At 39.5% G+C, this 19,335-nt stretch overlaps 1 protein-coding gene across 1 annotated transcript; it reads right to left on the bottom strand.

Annotated features, from left to right (window-relative positions):
• Positions 1-1,087: 1,087 nt before the first annotated feature.
• On the bottom strand, positions 1,088-14,713 carry MMP27 (matrix metallopeptidase 27). The gene is made up of 10 exons (XM_066360738.1): positions 14,612-14,713; positions 13,553-13,791; positions 11,815-11,963; positions 11,594-11,722; positions 6,853-7,014; positions 6,553-6,673; positions 4,756-4,886; positions 3,487-3,646; positions 2,272-2,375; positions 1,088-1,329 (listed from the first exon to the last, which is right to left on the bottom strand). Exons 1-10 carry the CDS (start codon positions 14,711-14,713, stop codon positions 1,088-1,090), a joined length of 1,539 nt encoding a protein of 512 aa, XP_066216835.1.
• Positions 14,714-19,335: the final 4,622 nt, after the last annotated feature.

Raw genomic sequence — 19,335 nt, forward strand, 5'->3', positions numbered from 1 at the left:
GGCAAGGTGGGGGAAACACTACTTTCCTACTCCTGCTCATTCCTGAATTGTTGGGGATTACCTCTGGTGAATTTGGAAGTAGAAACTGTGTACATGTAGTTACATCCTGGTTTCTTTCTCTTTAAGCTCCACACAACTTTTTCTTTTCCTTTTTTTTTTTTGTGTGTGCATGCGTTTGGGGGGGTATAAGACAGACAGAAAGGGAGAGAGATGAGAAGCATAAGTTCTTCATTGTAGCACCTTAGTTGTTCATTGATTACTTTCTCATATGTGCCTTGATCGGGGGACTCCAGCTGAGCCAGTGCCCCCTTGCTCAAGCCAGCCACCTGGGCTCAAGTCAGCAATCTTGGGCTTCAAATCAGCAACCTTTGGGTTCAAGCCAGTGACTATGAGGCCACGTTTCTCATCCCATGCTCAAACCAGGGACCCTGTGCTCACGCTAGTGAGCCCATGCTCAAGCTAATGACCTCGGGGTTATGAACCCGGATCCTCTGTGTCTAAGGCTGATGCTCTTCTGCACCACCTCCTGGTCTTGCAGCTACACAGAACTCATAGGGAGCTTACATTCTTGGGGAGGCCTTGTGTTTTCTAGTTTTTCCTATGACTTGTGGGTATGTCTCATTCTAGAATTTTATATGAAGAATTTGCATGACCACAGATACATTCTTCAATATAAACTTTATAAATAATAGACATGGTATTTTGCTCTCCCAACTGTACGGTATTTCTCAATGGGTCCAGAATGTGGGTAGGAATGAGGGATGGAGTTTATTGGGCCTATTCAACACCAAAGGTCCAGACAAAATAGAATGCTAAGGATTGGTTTAATAAATGTTTTAAGTATTTAGTTATTTTAAGACACATGTCTACAAAGTTTAATATAGGCTCAAAGTAGAGTGAAAATTTTGTTTATACAAATATCTTCCTGTAAAAAGAATCAGACACTTCAGAATGGCAGTTGAATCTTTATCCAATAGATAAATTAGAATTAGGACTGGCAACGATGTTAAACAATAGTTTTATTCTACTTTGAAGCAAAGTTCAGTTTAAACAACCTCTTGAGATTTATTTTAGGTCTACGAATTTATTAATAACTGTAGATTTTTTTCAGCACTTGAACAATACTGAAAATAACCAAGTTTAAATTCTTATGATAAAACATCTCCACTCCTCTTGAATGTACTTTTTCTTCAGTGGCAGTAAAATCCGATGATGAACTTAGTGATTCTTTACATTGAAACCAAGTGTTAGTCTTCATCACTCGGGTAATATTCTTTGCCTTAGGATCATACTCAAATTGCTTTGATCTACGGAAAAAATAGAAGAATCCTACAGAGAAAGAATCATGATTAGTTATCTTATACAACTATACAGTGGTTCTCTACTTTTTAATTTTCTGAATGTAGAATAAAATCATTGAACATTCTGCAGAGGAAAGAAACTTGTGTAATTATATATATACATTTTATTTTATTGTTATCACAAGAGAAATATTATATTTATTTCCCTGAGGAAGAGGCTAAGGTATGAAACATGAATGTCAAGGGGCTTACTGCCTTTCTAGCCAGACTGTGGTTTATACCAGAGGTTTTCAAACTACGTATGTTTCAAAAGAGTGTCTCAATGAGGGAAGAAGAAGGTCTCTGTGGGTGTGGACTTGGGACCTATATCCTCATTTCCTTAAAACTGTTTTACTTTATCTGTTTTGGGTGTTGTGGTTCTGTGTTAGATATCATTGGGATAAAAAATTGTGTCACTCAAAAATATTTTTAGACCTCTGTTTACTCCATGGTCTAGGTCCTTATCTTTGAAAATACTAGTAGCTAGACTGGTACATTAAATTACCTGAGGTCATTTAAGACTGCAGATTCTTCGACATCAGCCACAATATCACTGCCTCAGGAACTCTGAAGAATTTGCAGTTTCACACACAAATCTTAAGTGCATATTAAACTATATATCTCATATTTTAAGAATCACTGTTCAGTTTATGTGCTTAGTCATTTTTCACACTTAAAACTCCTCAGGCAGTGTCTTCTAGGGGGTATTTGAATCAATGATAAGTAAAACTACTTTTGGCACTTTTCACATAGATTTGAAATGGTATAAATAACAGAGACTATAATTCAGGACTTACTGGTTGAATTTGTGATGATGCCCACAGGATTAAAGTTTGTTGTTACATGTACTCAAGAGTAGTAAAATTACATTACAATTAAAACCTTGATAAAGTCTTCGAGGTGTCTTAAGGGTTTAGGCCTTGATGCTCACCTTTGTGCAGGAAAGCAGCGTCAACTCGAAGACCAATTCCTGGGAAGTATCTCACCACTCTCCGTGGGTACCCTCTGTCCATGGTTTGAGTCACTTCGTCATACCTGGGTACATGGATATGAAATGCTTTTTTGGGTTCTTTGTTTTGGGGAGCTTAATTCATCTACTTCCCACTTGAAATCAAGCAGGTATATGGAGAAAAGAGGCCTAGTAAAGGAAAACTAATTGTCTCAATAATAAAAGATGGGAAAAGATGTTTGGTTGAATCGTTTCCAGCGTCTTGGAAACCAGAATCGATGAGGGGAAAAAAACACATCATTTGTCAAATTGATGCTATTCTGAGGGAATGTTAAAGAAAAGGATCAGCTTGGAGCTTTCACAGATGTTTTATTGATTGATCGTAGACAGAAGAAGATAGAGAGACAGTGAGAGAGAGAGAGAGAAGAATTTCTTTATTGTTTCACTTAGCTGTGTGCTCATTGGTCATTTCCCGTCTGTGCCCTGACAGGGATCAAACTGTCAAACTGATGTTTCTGGATGATATTCTAATGACTGGGCTAATTAGCCAGGGCCATTGACTGAATATTTTTGTGTCACCAGCAAGTTGGTTGATATCACCAGTTTTATTATTTCATGTAATCTTTATCTTTTTCTTCTTCTTCTTTTCCAAGTGAGAGGAGAGGAGATAGAGAGACAGACTCCTGCATGCACCCTGACCAGGATCTACGTAGCAACCCCTGTCTGAGGCCAATACTCTGCCCATCTGGGACCATACTTGCAACTGAGCTATTATTTGTGCCTGAGGCAGATGCTCCACAAAGCCATCCTTAGCACCCAGCCAAGGTACTCGAACCAATTGAGCCATGGCTGCAAGAAGAGGAGAGAGAGGAGTACGGGGAAGGATGGAGAAGCAGATGGTCACTTCTCTTCTGTGTCCTGACTGGGAATTGAATCTGGGATATCCACATGCCAGGCCAACACTCTACTACTGAGCCAACTGGCCAGGGACTATTTTTATCTTTTAAGTGGGAAAAAGATCTTTGGTCTCACTAAAACATTCTTTTGTTAGATGCATGTCATCCATCTGGAATTGCCTTCAACATAATTCACTTTAAGAAGACTATAGGTTAGTTTTATTTTTGCTTGTGCTAAAGTGATTCTACATGAGTAGTTTTCTTCAGAATAAATGAAAGGGTCAGTTGTCTGTAAACTCACCTCCAGCACCAAATGTTCACAAAGAAGTAGGTTTTTCTTGTGTTGTGGTCACAGACAGCTGCATCAATTTTCTTCACATATCTTGGAAAGCCAAGTGTGTAGATGGATTTGGGATAATCTGGTAAAACAGCATATCCTCTAATCATCCAGAATTTGTCATCTAAGAAAAGAGAAGGTGATTATGTTATGGTCTATTTTCTAGAGTGAGAAACAGATGTCTTAAGAAGTTTGAAAATAGTTAGATGCCTAGTTTCTTTCTGGTTCAAGTCTTAGAGATTTAGTAATCATTCTCCATTTATTCTTACTGCTTTCTATAGCTGCTTGTATCATTAGTATTAGACAAATAATATATACCTATAGTTAATAGTGTACATATCCATTTCAATTGATTTTACTGTATTGGTTGCTTTTCTAACTCTGACAAAAGTGTGCTTGGATACATTCTCTTAAATTTCATCACTCAGGCCCTGGCCGGTTGGCTCAGCGGTAGAGCGTCGGCCTGGCGTGCGGGGGACCTGGGTTCGATTCCCGGCCAGGGCACATAGGAGAAGCGCCCATTTGCTTCTCCACCCCCACCCCCTCCTTCCTCTCTGTCTTTCTCTTCCCCTCCCGCAGCCAAGGCTCCATTGGAGCAAAGATGGCCCCGGCGCGAAGCCCCGGAGGGGCAGAGCATCGCCCCCTGGTGGGCATAGCGTCGCCCCTGCTGGGTGTGCCGGGTGGATCCCGGACGGGGGCATGCGGGAGTCTAACTGTCTCTCCCCATTTCCAGCTTCAGAAAAATACAAAAAAAAAAAATTTCAGCACTCAAGTGTTCTTAATAACAAGTAATCTGATGAAATCCTTATATAAAGTACCATTGCTAGATAAGTATAAGACACCAATTAAATTTTAATTTATAATAAACAATGACTGACTTTGTATAGGTATATCCAATATATACAAATACTGCAATATATACTCATTCTAAAATTATTTGTTGTTTTTAGAAATTCAAAGCATCCTTTGAATTTCTAAATGTGGCAACACTAGTAAAATGGAGTATAGAAAAGACATGGCTTACCTTTATTTGGAAGAAAAAAGACTGCTTTTTAGATTCTGTCATATCAGTTTATGCAGGGTTTTTTTGTTTTTTTTACAGCTTTTGTGCAATAGGGATAGTATCTATCTTCACAGCACAGAGAAACCCTGGATAGTTATTCTTTGCCACAGAAACCTAAGTTCAGGCATTCATGTGTATGTGTGTGGGAAGATCATAATTGGAAAAGTTACCTTTAAAAACCAGAATGTTATCTTTAGGATTCTCATATGCAGCATGAATATCAGCTGGCAGAGTTGGCCAGAATGATGAGATTAATTCAAATTCAACATCGGTGATATCACAATAGGTCCTCCACAGGTGCCTGCGTTAAACAAAGACACTTTATACGTACATATAGTGTATATATCTGCATCATGAAAACATTGTAAACTGAGGCTTGTCTCTAATTGTTGATATTTTCCTCAAATCATTCAGAGCATTAATACAATTTTCTTCAGTAAATTTACGTGGCTGTGAATTCAGTTCTACCATTTGGACTAGCAAGGTTGGGACAGGTCTTTGTGCCCATTCTCTTGGGTACTTAAGAGTAGTAAACTAGCCATGGAAATCTCATAAATAGTACTCAGTGTTTGGGGAACTTAATTCATCTACTACTCATCTTGGAGTGCTCAACTGGCCTCATTTTTGCCAAAGCAGAAATACCCAACATTCTAAGCCAACACCAAACATTCTAAGAACTCTTTGGTGCAATATTTGCTAGAATGAAGAAATGTTGTTATGGGTGTGGTGACATATTTTCACAGATTTTTCCTTTTTGGAAAGTCCTGAGTCTATGAATGAGACATGAAAAGTCCCTATATTCTGTTCCCCTTCCTGCGCCGGGAACCCTCTCCTGACAAGTGGTCTCTTAGCCTCTGTTGTTAGGAGCATGCCATTATAGTGCTATATAGTCATGGGTGGAGGAATCTGATTTCTAATATATTTTTTATGTCACTATGTCTTTGTTAAATTGTTAGATGGAGTATGTCCTGATACTTTGTTCTGAAAATATGGTCATGTTATACATAACTTATATACCATGCTGCAATTTAAGTCCAATAAATCATATATAGTGAAAGAAGAGATTTCTTACTACCATTTCTTGCTGATATGCATTTAACATTGCGCTATCTTAGTAGGAAAAAGACCTAATTTTTGTCATGTTCTTATTTTCAGGATGTAAATAATCTAACCACGGCCAATTTCAAGCTACCAAAGCAATGTGAACTGCTTTACAAAATTCCTGAAAAATTAACATTTGGATCCTAAAATGGTAAAAGTCAACTCCAACGCATCACTGGGATTGGTGTATTATTTTAGCTAAGAAGTCACTGAAAGTTGACTTTCTGTGGAAATTAAAAATTTTGCTTAAAGACATTTAAAAACCAATTTATCAAACAACTAAGATATATGCACATAGCAAAACTTTCAGCAGTATGGGCAGTAATAAAATGAAAATTAAAAGGCACACATTCTCACTATCCTCACGATTCCAGGTTTATCCCCAAATCCCTTGAAATGAAAAATCTTCATAAGAAGTTAAGGTATTCACCTAGCCGGTTGGCTCAGCGGTAGAGCGTCGGCCTGGCGTGCGGGGGACCCGGGTTCGATTCCCGGCCAGGGCACATAGGAGACGCGCCCATTTGCTTCTCCACCCCCCCCTCCTTCCTCTCTGTCTCTCTCTTCCCCTCCTGCAGCCAAGGCTCCATTGGAGCAAAGATGGCCCGGGCGCTGGGGTTGGCTCCTTGGCCTCTGCCCCAGGCGCTAGAGTGGCTCTGGTCCCAGCAGAGCGACGCCCTGGAGGGGCAGAGCATCGCCCCCTGGTGGGCAAAGCGTGGCCCCTGGTGGGCGTGCCGGGTGGATCTCGGTCGGGCGCATGCTGGAGTCTGTCTGACTGTCTCTCCCTGTTTCCAGCTTTGGAAAAAAGAAAGAAAAAAAAAAAAAAAAGAAAAAGAAAGAAGTTAAGGTATTCAAGCAAATGAGTTTACCTGCCTTTAAAGAACATTACTTCTCTGCGGAAAGTGGTGATAGCATCAAAAGTCAAATCAGGGTCACAGGCATAGGGTACAGTGGGTCTCCTTGGCTTAGCAGGTACCTTGAGTAAACCTCCTTCAATGAGAAAATAAATACCACAGTGAATTAAGAAGGCATGTGATAAGATCGTATAGAAGGATCTTACCCAAGTAAATATTTTCTTCATGATAATATTTCAAGAACTGATTTTCTCAACTTCCTTCTGGAAACCTTCCTATTTAGCTCATGCATATTCAGATTTATGAGTTGCTCACCATAGATGGATTGGATTCCATTGATATCATCCTGAGAAAGTGGGTACTTGTTAGGATCCAGGGAGACATAATTTGGGTACATCAAAGCCGTTGGATCATTGGAATGAGAAAGCCCTAGTGAATGACCAAATTCATGAGCAGCCACAAGAAATAAGTTGAATCCTTAACAAAAACAGGGAAAACAGGAGTACATGAGTCACTGAACAGGAGAATGGTTACATCTGAGACTAGAAAGTAACTAAAGGTTTGCCATATAGCAAATAATTCTTGTAATATATGCATCATCATTTCTATGGGAAACATTTCAACACTATTCAGTAGTATTAGTCATGTCATGGAGAAATCTAACTTGGGGTAAGCAAATGGTAGAAAACAAGTGTCTCAGAAATGGATAGTATTAAAAAAATGAAGTTGCCAGCTTTGGTTGGTGTTATGCTATGCTATATGTAATATGCTTCTTCTATTTATATTCTTCAGAGGTTTTCCATTGGCTGTAGGATAAAGTTCAAATACCATAACATAGCCTTTTATGATCTAGTTCCTGCATTTTTTCGGGCTCATATTTTAGTTTCATATTCCAAGCCATAGTCAATCACTTGCACTTCTTATCTACGCAATGTCCTTTCTAATCTCAGTGTCCTACGATCTCCATCCCTTCTTCCCAGAATATTACCTCTCTCATCCCATTTTTACCTAGCTATCCTATTTATTCCTCAAAAATCCCCTCTGGAGTTATCTCCTTCACAAGGTTTCCCTTATCCTCCCAGCTCCTATCCTGATTGAGTTAAATGGAACTCTCTGGGATTCCATAGACTTGATGCCTAACCTAATTCTGACATATTAAGGGACTGCATTGTCTATTTCTTTCACCAAGCTGTACACCTTTCAATATAATGCCCATGTGTTAACCATCTTTTATTCCTGGTGACTGCTGAATTTTGTATTAAGGTGCTAATAATAGTTGCTGAGTATCTTGGTATTTATTTGAGTGAAAAAATAGTTATATGCACCTCTTCTATAAAACCATAGAACCTTGTACTTCCCCATACCTGAAGTTTTACTATGCACGATAAACTGCCTTTTTATTTCCCTGTCTTTCACTAGTCCTTACTGTTCTAAATATTAGAGACTGCCTTTGGACTTGCAACCAAGTCTATGGATCCTAAGAAAGACTCCAAGCCTTTCATGAGGAAGCCTTGTTCAGTGATGTTTGCAGAAAATAAATGTGAAACGGCAAAGGAGCATCACATGATCTTTCATGCTTTTCTGCTCTTGACCTTGTGTCTGCCCCTCCCCCCAGGTGGTAATATCACTGGGTGTTCTTGGGGCAAGAGATGGGACAAATGACTCTGAAAAAATAATTAAAACCCAGGTCATCAAATCCATACATTTATCCTGGCCTTCAAGACCCTCTGTAATCTAAGTCTTAGTCACTATTTTAACCTTCTCTTCCATCACAATTCTAATACTTCTGTTGGTTGGATTTTCCTGTCCAGAATACTCTTTACTCCACTTTGCCTTCTGAGTTCCTGCTTGGCCTTCAGGTCTCATGTTGGGCATCACTTTCTTCTTGATCCCCGGATCTGTATTTGAGTAGAATTTGTTTGATGTGCTTCTATAACATTCCTGTAGTTTCTTTTATTCCAATGTTGATCATACTGATTCGAATTGCCATTTGATAGTATGTGCCCCCTTGATTGTAAACCCCCGGACATGAGGGTATACATCTTGTACACTGCTGTGTACAAGACAGCCTCTGTCTATCATAGAGCCTAGGTCAAAGAAGATATTGAGTAAAGGTCTATTGAATTACTTCATTTACCAAATACCGTATTTTTCGCTCCATAAGATGCACCTGACCATAAGACACACCTAGGGTTTTAAGAAGGAAAATAAGAAAAAAAAAATGTTCTGAACCAAATGGTGTGTTAAAATATTTAATAAAATACCGTATTTTTTGCTCCATAAGATGCACGGGCATTTTCCCCTCCACTTTTTGGGGGAAAAAAAAGTGCGTCTCACGGAGCGAAAAACATAGTACTTGTAGAGGATCTATCACATGCTGAAAATATTACAGGATGTATGATACTGTAGGAAAAAAGAGGTCATCTCTGCCTTTTTGGAGATGTGATTAAATAAAATTTGCATTATACATTGGTACCTCTGTGAATGTTTTTTCTTGCGCCTAGAAATCACTCTAATCACCATCATCGTCGGTACTACTAATCATCAATATAATCATCAGTATCAAACACCTTTTGAGTATTCATCACGGGCAAGTGCTTTGAAGAGTGTTTTATTACAGGTACTTGTGTTATCTTTCTGCAAGAATGCATTATTAGCCTTATTTTACAGGTAAAGAAACAGAGCATAAGAAGCTAACTAACTTGTCCAGGGTCCCTCAGGTAGTAAATGGGAAGCCCTGAAAGAAACCACTGTCTGCCAGACCACAGACTATTGCTCTTTGCATATCACAATGCTGTGCATCAGTAAGATATATTATGTATATGTAACAAACAGATACAGCCAACAGGGCAGCAAGTCGCAGAGGGAAAGGGGGGGATGGAGGTAGGGGAAGGCAGTAAGGAGGTGAAATGGTAATGAAAATAGATTTTGCATGGGGTATAGAGGGCACAATGCAAGGGGTGGAGGGTATTATATTGAGTGGAACACTTAAAACCATGTTAACACGATAAATTACTTTAAAAATAAAATAAAAAGAAATAAATAAAAGGTCTGTTTTAATTGTTCAGTGCACGTGCATATATAGAACATACACATTTAAATACAGGCTTTGGGAGATTCTAGGGAAATCTCTGTATGAGCTCAAATCCTTCCTCTATCACCATGCAATGACTTGTCCTTTCCTTAAGAAACAGTGGGATTAGCAGGTGACTATTGTCTATTGATCTTAAGAAAGTCATAGAGAGAACCTACATATTCCAATAAAGGAGATAATAATAATAATATATTATTGCCAACTTTTCTATTAAAAAAATCCCAATTAAATTAGAAATAGATTTGCTTGAGGTTTTTGTGTTTGTTTGTTTTTGTTTGTTTGTTTGTGGTGGAGAACAAGAAAACAAGAGCCATACAACTGGGTGTTCTTGGGGCTGACAATTTGTACCTTGTGGAATGTAATAAAGCAGTTAGATGGCCTGTTTGGGAACTGTTGTGTGGTTATACACCCAGAACTTAGTGGAGGGCTTTCTTTATCCCCTGCCTTGCTCAAGCAAATTTTACCAACTTGGGGTCCAGAACTCTTTGGACTTTTTAATAATTTACCCTACACATCTCTCTTGACAGAAGGTTTATGGCAGTGTGGGTAATAGTAGTGACTAAGTATTGGATTTAATAGAGATGAACGGATAGTGAAAGCTTTGACTAATCTCTGCCTCTAGATATGAAGGTAAATTCTGGACAACCAAAGGGAGTCATCTTGATTTTGACAAGTACTAGGATATTTCCTATGACTTCCTGATTGAACATATCCACACTGCCTTCAGGAAAAATCCACAGAAATATTGGGACATGTCTCAGCAAAGATACATAACGTGATCTATTCAACTCCTCTGTCATTTGGATGATGGTGCCATCCTACTTCCTTCATCTTCTTGTCTGTGATGCTAAACTATTTGGCAATGGCAGCAACCAGCTAGGCTTCTGCTGGTGCCTGAAATCCAGCAAATCTGACTTATTTATCCTTCTTGTTCACTACTACTTGGAAGAACAATTGCATCACATGTTCAGACTTAACAGTGAGTGGCCATGAACCATATTGAGTCACTGGCTTTCAGTTTTGCAGAAACTATAAAATTGACATTCGAACCCTGTGGAGTTGCTTGTTCAGAGCTGAACTATGGCCTGTATATGCCCTCTCAGCAGAGCCACAGCCTCTGCTTTCCTGGGAGCCTGGACACCAGACACCAACCCAGGATGACTGTTATCAATGATAGAAATAAAAGAGTGAGGGAATCTGAGTGTCTACCTGGGCTCCTTTGTTTGCTGTGCATACTTTTAGTGTAGTAAAGTTTTGTTTTTTATTTAAAAAGTAATAAAATATCTCTTATTTTTGTGTCAGGCGGCCTGTTAGGAGAAATAAAATCAACTGCTTTGTCTGAAAAATGGATCAAATGTAAAGATTAGGGTCTAATTCCTTAGCAGATGGGCAAGAGTTGTAAGAGGAAGTTCATGCTTATAATAAATTTCGAATGGGCCACAAACTTATACACTATCCTTTAATCTTCAATCACTAACTCAAAATGACCACCTTTCTAGAGGCTCTTTCAATCTTCACCCACAGGTGATTTCTACCATTGGAACAAAACACAGCAAGCTCTGCCTGGTATGGTGGTATATGTGTCTAGGTATTATATACCACACAAGATCATGAACCTCTGAAGGACAGACTTTTCTAACAACCCTGTGGTTCCTACAACACCTTGCATAATTCAAGCGTATAGTGAACCTTCAGGCAATGTGGGTGTATGAACGAAGATGAATAAGTGAAGAATGTTCTTATCATAACAAGATTAGCAACTTTATGAGGGTGTTGTATAGATAAGGCTTTGAATTGTACAAGCATTATTGTCTAAATAGATATGGAACACTTTTATCAGTCATCTTAGCATATGGAAGACTGTGAGGAAATTGGTAATAAAAGGCAACTAATTGCAAAGTTAATCTTTTCAGGGATTCTTTAGAATAATAAAATTTTGTTCATAAAGAAAATTGGGCTCACCTGCTCCATCCTTGGTCCAATTTTCATCCTCATCGAAGTGAGTGTCTCCACCTATCCCCAGACCAGGAGGAAAGGCATGGCCTAGGACTCCCAAGGGGCCATCAAAATAACGAGGACACTGACCATGGACTGAGACATAATATACAAGGGGAAAAGGGTCAGTTTCTTCAAAGCCCTTGAGATGAAAATAGCCATATTTTTCTTTCTATTTTAAACCTTACTTCGTGTCCTGAAGGCAATCATGATATCTGCAATCCCCTTGGAAATCTTGGTGAATGTCAGTGGGGTAACTTTGCCCCACACTTCCAAACCTCTCTGAATAGCGTCATCCACGTCGGCTCGTGCCATGTCTGGAGTGTAGTTCACGATTCTTAAAATTAACAAAAATGTGTCAGTTGATGGTTATACATGCGTGAATGCACACATACTGCAAAAAGGAAATGATTTCCATCTTATGAATCATATGCTGCAGTTATTTTTTGGTATGATGCTATACTTACACTTGGATAAGTGTAAGTTATTTTTACTTACTATTACTTACTTTTATCTACTATTTAAATAATTTTTAAATGATCTGATCTGCCTTATTAATTAGGTAGTATTATAACACTTCAACAAATGAGGCTCAAAGAGGTTAAAAGTTTTCTAATATCACATCCTAAATGGGAAAGCATTAATCTCATTTATGTGTTTGCTATGTATACGACTATATTATCAATGTTCTAAAAGGAATTGAGATTTTTCTCAAATGGCTTGTGGAAATCAGTCTTATTGCAGGCGTCATATGTTAAGAGTCTCACTTGAGAGTCATAAAGGGTTAGTTACTCAGGAAAAGATTTTCCTTTTGTTTATGTTACCTATCTTGCTCAACTTATTCTTATCTCAACCCCTAAGACTCAATAAGATGAAGAAACAACTATCACAAAGACTCTCTAGAGCCAGCCACGTGGGGTCTAGAGCAATGGTCAAGGTCACTGTCTCAGCTCACTGGAGCACTTCATCCTCTCTCAGCCTATAAGCCAGCCCCTATCTTTAAGATGCCTGGAGGCAGACTCCATACTTCACTCTGGGGTCCATCCAGCGTTTGACAACCTCACACACATCGCTAAGGTCTTCCTATTTTCTCTTAAGCACACTTCCTCTGTACCTTCAAGCATCTGCATTTAGATTGTGGTGCTTCTGGTCCTGAGTTCATGCAGAGGTGACAGAAGCCAGAGATATTAGAACATACCTGCTGAAGCCAGAGCTATGCAACCTTGAGTATAAGAAGTAAACCAGTTTCTCTGTGTTTCAGGTGACAATAACAGTGGTGTTGAAAGCACAGGTTGTTGGGAGGATAAATAAATGAAATTGATCAACTAGTATGCACACAGGAAGTGTATAGTAAAATAAACTTATTATTTTTTAAATGGCTTATTTATTTATTTTAAAACTTTGTATTTATAGATTTTAAAGAGAGAGGGAGAGACACATCAATTTGTTGTTCCACTTATTTGTGAATTTATGGGTTATTTTGAGAGAGAGAAGAAAGGAAGGACAGAGGGGGGAAGAGAGAAATAGAGAAGCATTAACTCGTTACCCCACTACTTGTGCATCCACTGATTGCTTCACATATGTGCCCTGAGCCAGGCTTGAATCAGCGACCTTGAAGTGGGTCACCACCCTTAATCTAGGGCTTGCATCTTCCATCCTCTGGGTGGAGCCCTGACCGGGGCTTGAGCTTGCAGCCTCACACTCTAGGATGACACTCTATCCACTGTGCCACAGGCCAGGGCTGGTTGATTTTTTTGTATGTGCCCTGCCTGGGGATAGAACTCACAACCTTGGCATATTGGGATGGTGCTCTAATCAATTGATTTACCTGGCTAAGGCTAAAATAAACTATTATTATTTTTGTTCTTTGGAGATTATATTCATGTTGCTTGGGATTAGAGGCAAATAAATTGATGACGGTATTACCTGTATGTGAGGTTGTATTTCGTCCACCCAGGTAGAATGAAGCCGTACTGACCCACATCAGGAACTCCACACCTGGGTGTCTTCATAATTTCAAGAGTGTTTGAATCCAGTTTTCCAGTCACTGTTAATCCAAAAAATGCTTGCATTGCCCGAATTTTGCCATCTGTGAGACTCCTGTTTACGCTTTGAACAAGATGACTCTCTTCTATTTCAAGAGAGTAGAACTGGTTGAGATATGCCTGACCAAAGAGACAAAAATAGCACAGACTATAGGAGAGCACATTTCCATCTCAGGATAAAGCAAAATTGTCTGAAATCCTTTCTGGAAGTGGGGGAAGGGGAAGAAAATAAGTAATGAGGATAAGGAGGGCACAAGGGAGAAGAGAAGAAATGAAGGAAACAAAGAGGAAAGATAAGAGTTTCCAATTTCCAAGAACTGATTGAGCTATGTGTCACCAGAATTGGGCAAACCACTTAGCCCATAAAACTACAAGTCTCCACAGAAGAGAATCAAGCTCCTTCTTTATGTTAAATAATCACATATCTTACATTTGCTACTGTAACATTCATTTTGGTGTTTCCTTGAAACAATTCTAGAAATATAGGCCATTGGTCATTTTGTAAATTTTATTGATTTAACCAAATATGGCAAGCTAACTAGACTGATTTTCTAAGGGACTCTCTAAAGCAATGTATTTTTCATACATGGAGGGATAAGGGGATCCAAACTGTAGTTGGATCCTCCTGGCTGCTGTTAAAATACTTTTCCATAGATCTCCATGTTTGGCAGGGCTGCCCTTTCCCCTCTCAGTAGCTCTGCCCTTGTTATCATTGCTCAGAGTTGTAGCAAATCCTGCTTCCCCACCACCACCATGCCTTCACTCTCCACCCTCACACAGTTCCTTGCTGTCCTCACAGCCAGGGAAATGAAAAGCAGCTCCTTCTCACAAGAGAGTTCAGGACTCTTTTGTAAGAATTTGCTGTCATTTTAGGTCCCAAGACAATCAGTAAAATGAATTTTTTATTGATAGTCATTCATAACATTTGTTGAGCCAGTACCTGAGCCAGTTGCTTGTTTTCTTCATCTTCCATCTTTTGGTTTGTGGGGAATGCAGAAGAAAAGGTTATAAAGAGCAGGGACAGAAGCAGGAGGCTCTTCATTCCTTTCTCTCTTCTGGTTCTGTTTGCGTAGAATTTAGAAAATCATAGTGAGACGTGGCATAAATTTGCATCGTTTAATTAATAACAGAAAAAGGACATTTGCCATGAAGTGTGTCATGATGTGCTTTTTTTTTCTTAGGTTGAATTGATTTTGCAATCAAGATTTGCAGTTGTTTAGTAAACAGAACCATTTTTCATTAGTGAATTAAATATAAAATGAAATTGGCCTCCAAATTACTTTTGTCCTTGAAAAGTTGGAGGTTTTCCCATCCATAAATTCTTGAGAGTTTATAAATTTTTTTTAAAATAAAAACTATCTTGGGTAGCATGGTATTATGAAAAGACAGTCAAATCAGGAATTGAATTACCCTAATTAACTAGGGTAAACATCAAATGTTTATTGAGCACCTATTATTTGCCTATCATTGTCAATGTTAGTGTGAATGATACTGTTCTGGCCTTGGTGGAGAATTCAGACATACACAGAGACTATAAAGCCTCACAACATGGAAGCACTGGCAAATGCACAGTGAAGATTCTAGAGACGTGAGAAGGGCTGAAAAGTAGACAGATCACTGCCGATGGGTGTGGCCTAGAGTGTTAAAGCTGGTGGGGCTTGCACTGGGTCCTGAAGAATGGGTGGTATTGGGATTGCACAGAAGAAGGTAGAAAGCATATGAGTGAAAGGAGACCATGGGCAGCAGGGACTGCAGCCAAAATGAGCAAATCTGGCTTGAATGGAGCTCAGATATTTGTAGACAGCAATGAGAGATTAATGGAGGGCCTAAGAAAGGGTGTAAGAAAAATGAATGCTTAGAATCTTTATTATTTCATCCTCGCATTTGATTGAGAGTATATCTGGATATAGAACTTCAGGCTGAAATAAATTTCCCTTAGAATATTGAAGATACGTACTGTTCCAGTGTTTTCTAGAACCTAAAAGTCTTTTACCCTGAGTTCTGATATTTTTCTTCTCAAAAATTTTATAAATCTTCTTTTTACTTAAATATTCTGAAGTTTCATAATGATATGTCCTAATGTGGGGGTTTTTTTGCATTAGCATTAGTGGGGAGTATGTGGTCCCTTCCATTATGAAAACTTCAATTCGATGGATCTTTCCTATATTATTTCTTTGATAATTTCCTCCCAGCCATTTCCCTTTTTTTCTTTCAGGTATGTATATCTGAAGAACCTCTGGACTGTGTTTCTGATATACCCTCCCTTTACTATTTTCCATCAACTTTAATTTTCTAGCTCACCTACTGAATTTCTTATTTCAGCTATACATTTATGTGTGTGTGTGTGTTTCTTTTTCTTTTTGTGTGTGTATGTGACAGAGACAGAGAGACAGACAGACAGGAAGGGAGAGAGATGAGAAGCATCAATTCTTCACTGTGGCACTTTAGTTGTTCATTGATTGATTTCTCATATGTGCCTTGACTGGGGGGCTACAGCAGACAGAGTAACCCCTTGCTCAAGGCAGTGACCTTGGGCTCAAGCTGGTGAACCTTGCTCAAACCAGATGAGACCACGCTCAAGCCAGCAATCTCGGGGTTTCCAACCTGGATCCTCTGTGTCCAGTCCACGCTCTATCCACTGCACCACTGCCTGGTGAGGCTGTGTGTGTGTTTTTCTTAAGTGGGAAGCAGGGAGGCAGAGGGACAGACGCCCCCCAGGACTGGGATCCACCTGGCAAGCCCACTAAGGGGTGATGCTCTGCCCATCTGAGGCTGTTGTTCTATTGCAATCAGAGCCATTTTAGCACCTGAGCCTGAGACCATGGTGCCATTCTCAGTGTCGGGGTTAACTTTACTCCATTGGAGCCTTGGCTGTGGGAGTGGAACAGAGAGATAGAGAAAAGTGAGAGGGGGAAGGGTAGAGAAGCAGATGGTCGCTTCTCCTGTGTGTCTTGACTGGTAATCAAACCCGGGACATCTAATGCTCTACCACTGACCCAACCGGCCAGAGCCTCAGGTATATTTTTGATATCCAAGAGCTCTTTTCAGTTCTCTGAGTATCCTTTTATTTTTTTACTTTTTTGCATTGTTAGTGTTTTTGGATGTAAAATAGGCCTACCTTGGGGAGAATGTTAAGTATATATTTAGTTTATTTTGACACTTTATTTTGCTCCCAAGATTGTTTCCATATCTTCAGGGTTTTTTTTTTTTTATGTCTTTTTTCACATTAGAAGCTTTCCCTCACACCCCCAACAATGTTTGGAGACTCTGTGTTGTTCAATCTGTTTAAGAATGCGAGATGAGAAAGCTGTGTGGAAGCTCTGTGTGCATGGTCAGGGCACGTCTGTCACCTGGAAGTGGGTTGGGGTCCAGACATTTAATGTGATGTATTAGTTGGAATGAGATTTGGTTAGATAAAAAAATCCAAAAAAACAGGTGATTAAAAGATAAAATATTTTTCTCTTGCAAAGGAGAAATTCAGATTTGGTTGTCCAGGGCTCGCAGGACAACTCTGCATCATCAGGGGGACTCAACATCCACCTTGCTGCACCACTCTCTTAAATGCAGTGCCTCATCATTGACCAGGTGGCCTGTCAATGTCTGGTGAATGCATCTTTGCTACAGATAGCAGGAAGAGGAAGACAGAGGAAGTAAATTCCCAGTCTCTTTCCACATTCACATTTTGTCAAACAATTAAACACATGGCCACATCTAGCTGAAAGCGAGACTACACACTTCGTCCTTTAGCTGGATGCATTGCTACCTCAAATGACATTGGAATCTTAGGCCTTGGTTCAGCAGTAGAGCATCTGCCTGGTGTGTGGATGTCCGGGTTCGACCCAGGGTCAGGGCATACAGGAGAAGCGCCCATCTGCTTCTCTACCCCTCCCCCTTCTTTCTCTCTTCTCTTCTCTTCTCTTCTCTTCTCTTCTCTTCTCTTCTCTTCTCTTCTCTTCTCTTCTCTTCTCTTCTCTTCTCTTCTCTTCTCTTCTCTTCTCTTCTCTTCTCTTCTCTTCTCTCTTGTCTTTTCTTCCTGCAGCTATGGCTCAATTGGAGCGAGTTGGCTCAGGGTTCTGAGGATGGCTCCATGGCCTCTACCTTAGGCATTAAGAAATGGCTCTGGTTGCAATGGAGCAACTCCCCAGATAGGCAGAACATCACCCCCTAGTGGGCTCGCCGGCTGGATCCCACTTGGAACCCATGTGGAACTCTGTCTCTGCCTCCCTTTCTCTCACTAAAAAAAAAAAAAAAAAAAAAAAAAAAAAAGGGGTCTTATCTCAGCAAAGAAAGGGGAGAATTTTGTTAATGTGGACAACTGGTAGGAGATGTCTCTGGCGCCTTGTGTCACATCCCCAAGGTGGCCACGGATGGGTTTGTGTAACTCACCTTGCTCTGACAAAGTCCTACCCTAAGCACATATTGGATATTCTGCTTTCTGTCCAGGCCATTGAGATGCCGTAGAGCCTGACAGGTCAATGCCTTAGAGCCAAGCAGTGGGGAAGCAGCTGAAAGATGGATGTCCCAGCCTTTTCTCCACTGGAGAGCTGGATGATATTTGGTGTTCGGTAGGCTTCTCAGGCAGTCCAGTGGAAACTGAGCCCCAGTCGCCCAGAGCAAAAACCCGACGACACAGACTTGTACTGGCTTTTGCTCCTTCTCTGTTTTAGTCTTCTTGCTCCCTCACTCTTGTTTCCTGGGACCATGTCCCAAATAAAATAACCACACCAAAGTCTCAGGTTTTGTTTATGGAAAACACTCAAACTAAGATAAAAAAGTCTTATTATTTAAATTCTAACCTTAGATTCTCACTCACTTGTACTCATATAAAACTTCAATGTAACAGCAAGAAAATACCATATGTGGTCAAGAAAAGAACCTAAAAAGAAACAGTTTTTTTGAATTCTTTATTATACTTCATATTTATATTCACTTCCTATGACTATGAAATATGGTTAAAGAAATAATATGCACTCAGTTCTTATATCAATAATGTATAAATGAGATTTTTTGGCCAAGAATCTGTTATAACTAGCAGGTGCTCTGAGAAGATGAATTTCCCATTCTCATGTCTGTACAAACTGACATCGTGTTAGAAAATATGATAGCCTAAAACTGAGTCTTCTGTTGAAAGTGAAACACCCACATCTTACAGGCCAGTCTGTACTTGTTACATGATACAATGAATTGCTTATACATCTCTGTCACTTTCCCCAGCACAGCACCTATAACATGTAGGCGATTGATTAATCCTTGCTAAATAAGTGAACAAATGAATAAAATTATAGTATATGCTAGTTTGTATTTTCTCACCTTATAAAATAAGTTGAGTGTTATGTGCTGGCATATTTTAAGGAACTTTTTGAGGACATTGTGCATTTATAAAGTATTTCATAACTTGTGTAGCAATATCTGAAAGCTTAATATCAATGGTCCTGGCCTGTGCACTGAAGTCGCAGGTTCAGTCCCCAGTCAGGGCATGTACGAGAAGCAATCAATGAATACACAACTAAATGGAACCAATAAGTGAAACATGAGTTGATGCTTCTCTCTCTCCTTTGTCTCTCTCTCTTCCTACCCACTTTTTTTTCTCTCTCTCCTTCAAATCAATAGAAAAAATTAAAAAAATTATAGAAGCTCAATATCCATGTTATAGTTCTAACAAGG

This window comes from Saccopteryx leptura, chromosome 1 (genome assembly GCF_036850995.1).
Source record: "Saccopteryx leptura isolate mSacLep1 chromosome 1, mSacLep1_pri_phased_curated, whole genome shotgun sequence".
NCBI classification, from domain to species: domain Eukaryota; kingdom Metazoa; phylum Chordata; class Mammalia; order Chiroptera; family Emballonuridae; genus Saccopteryx; species Saccopteryx leptura.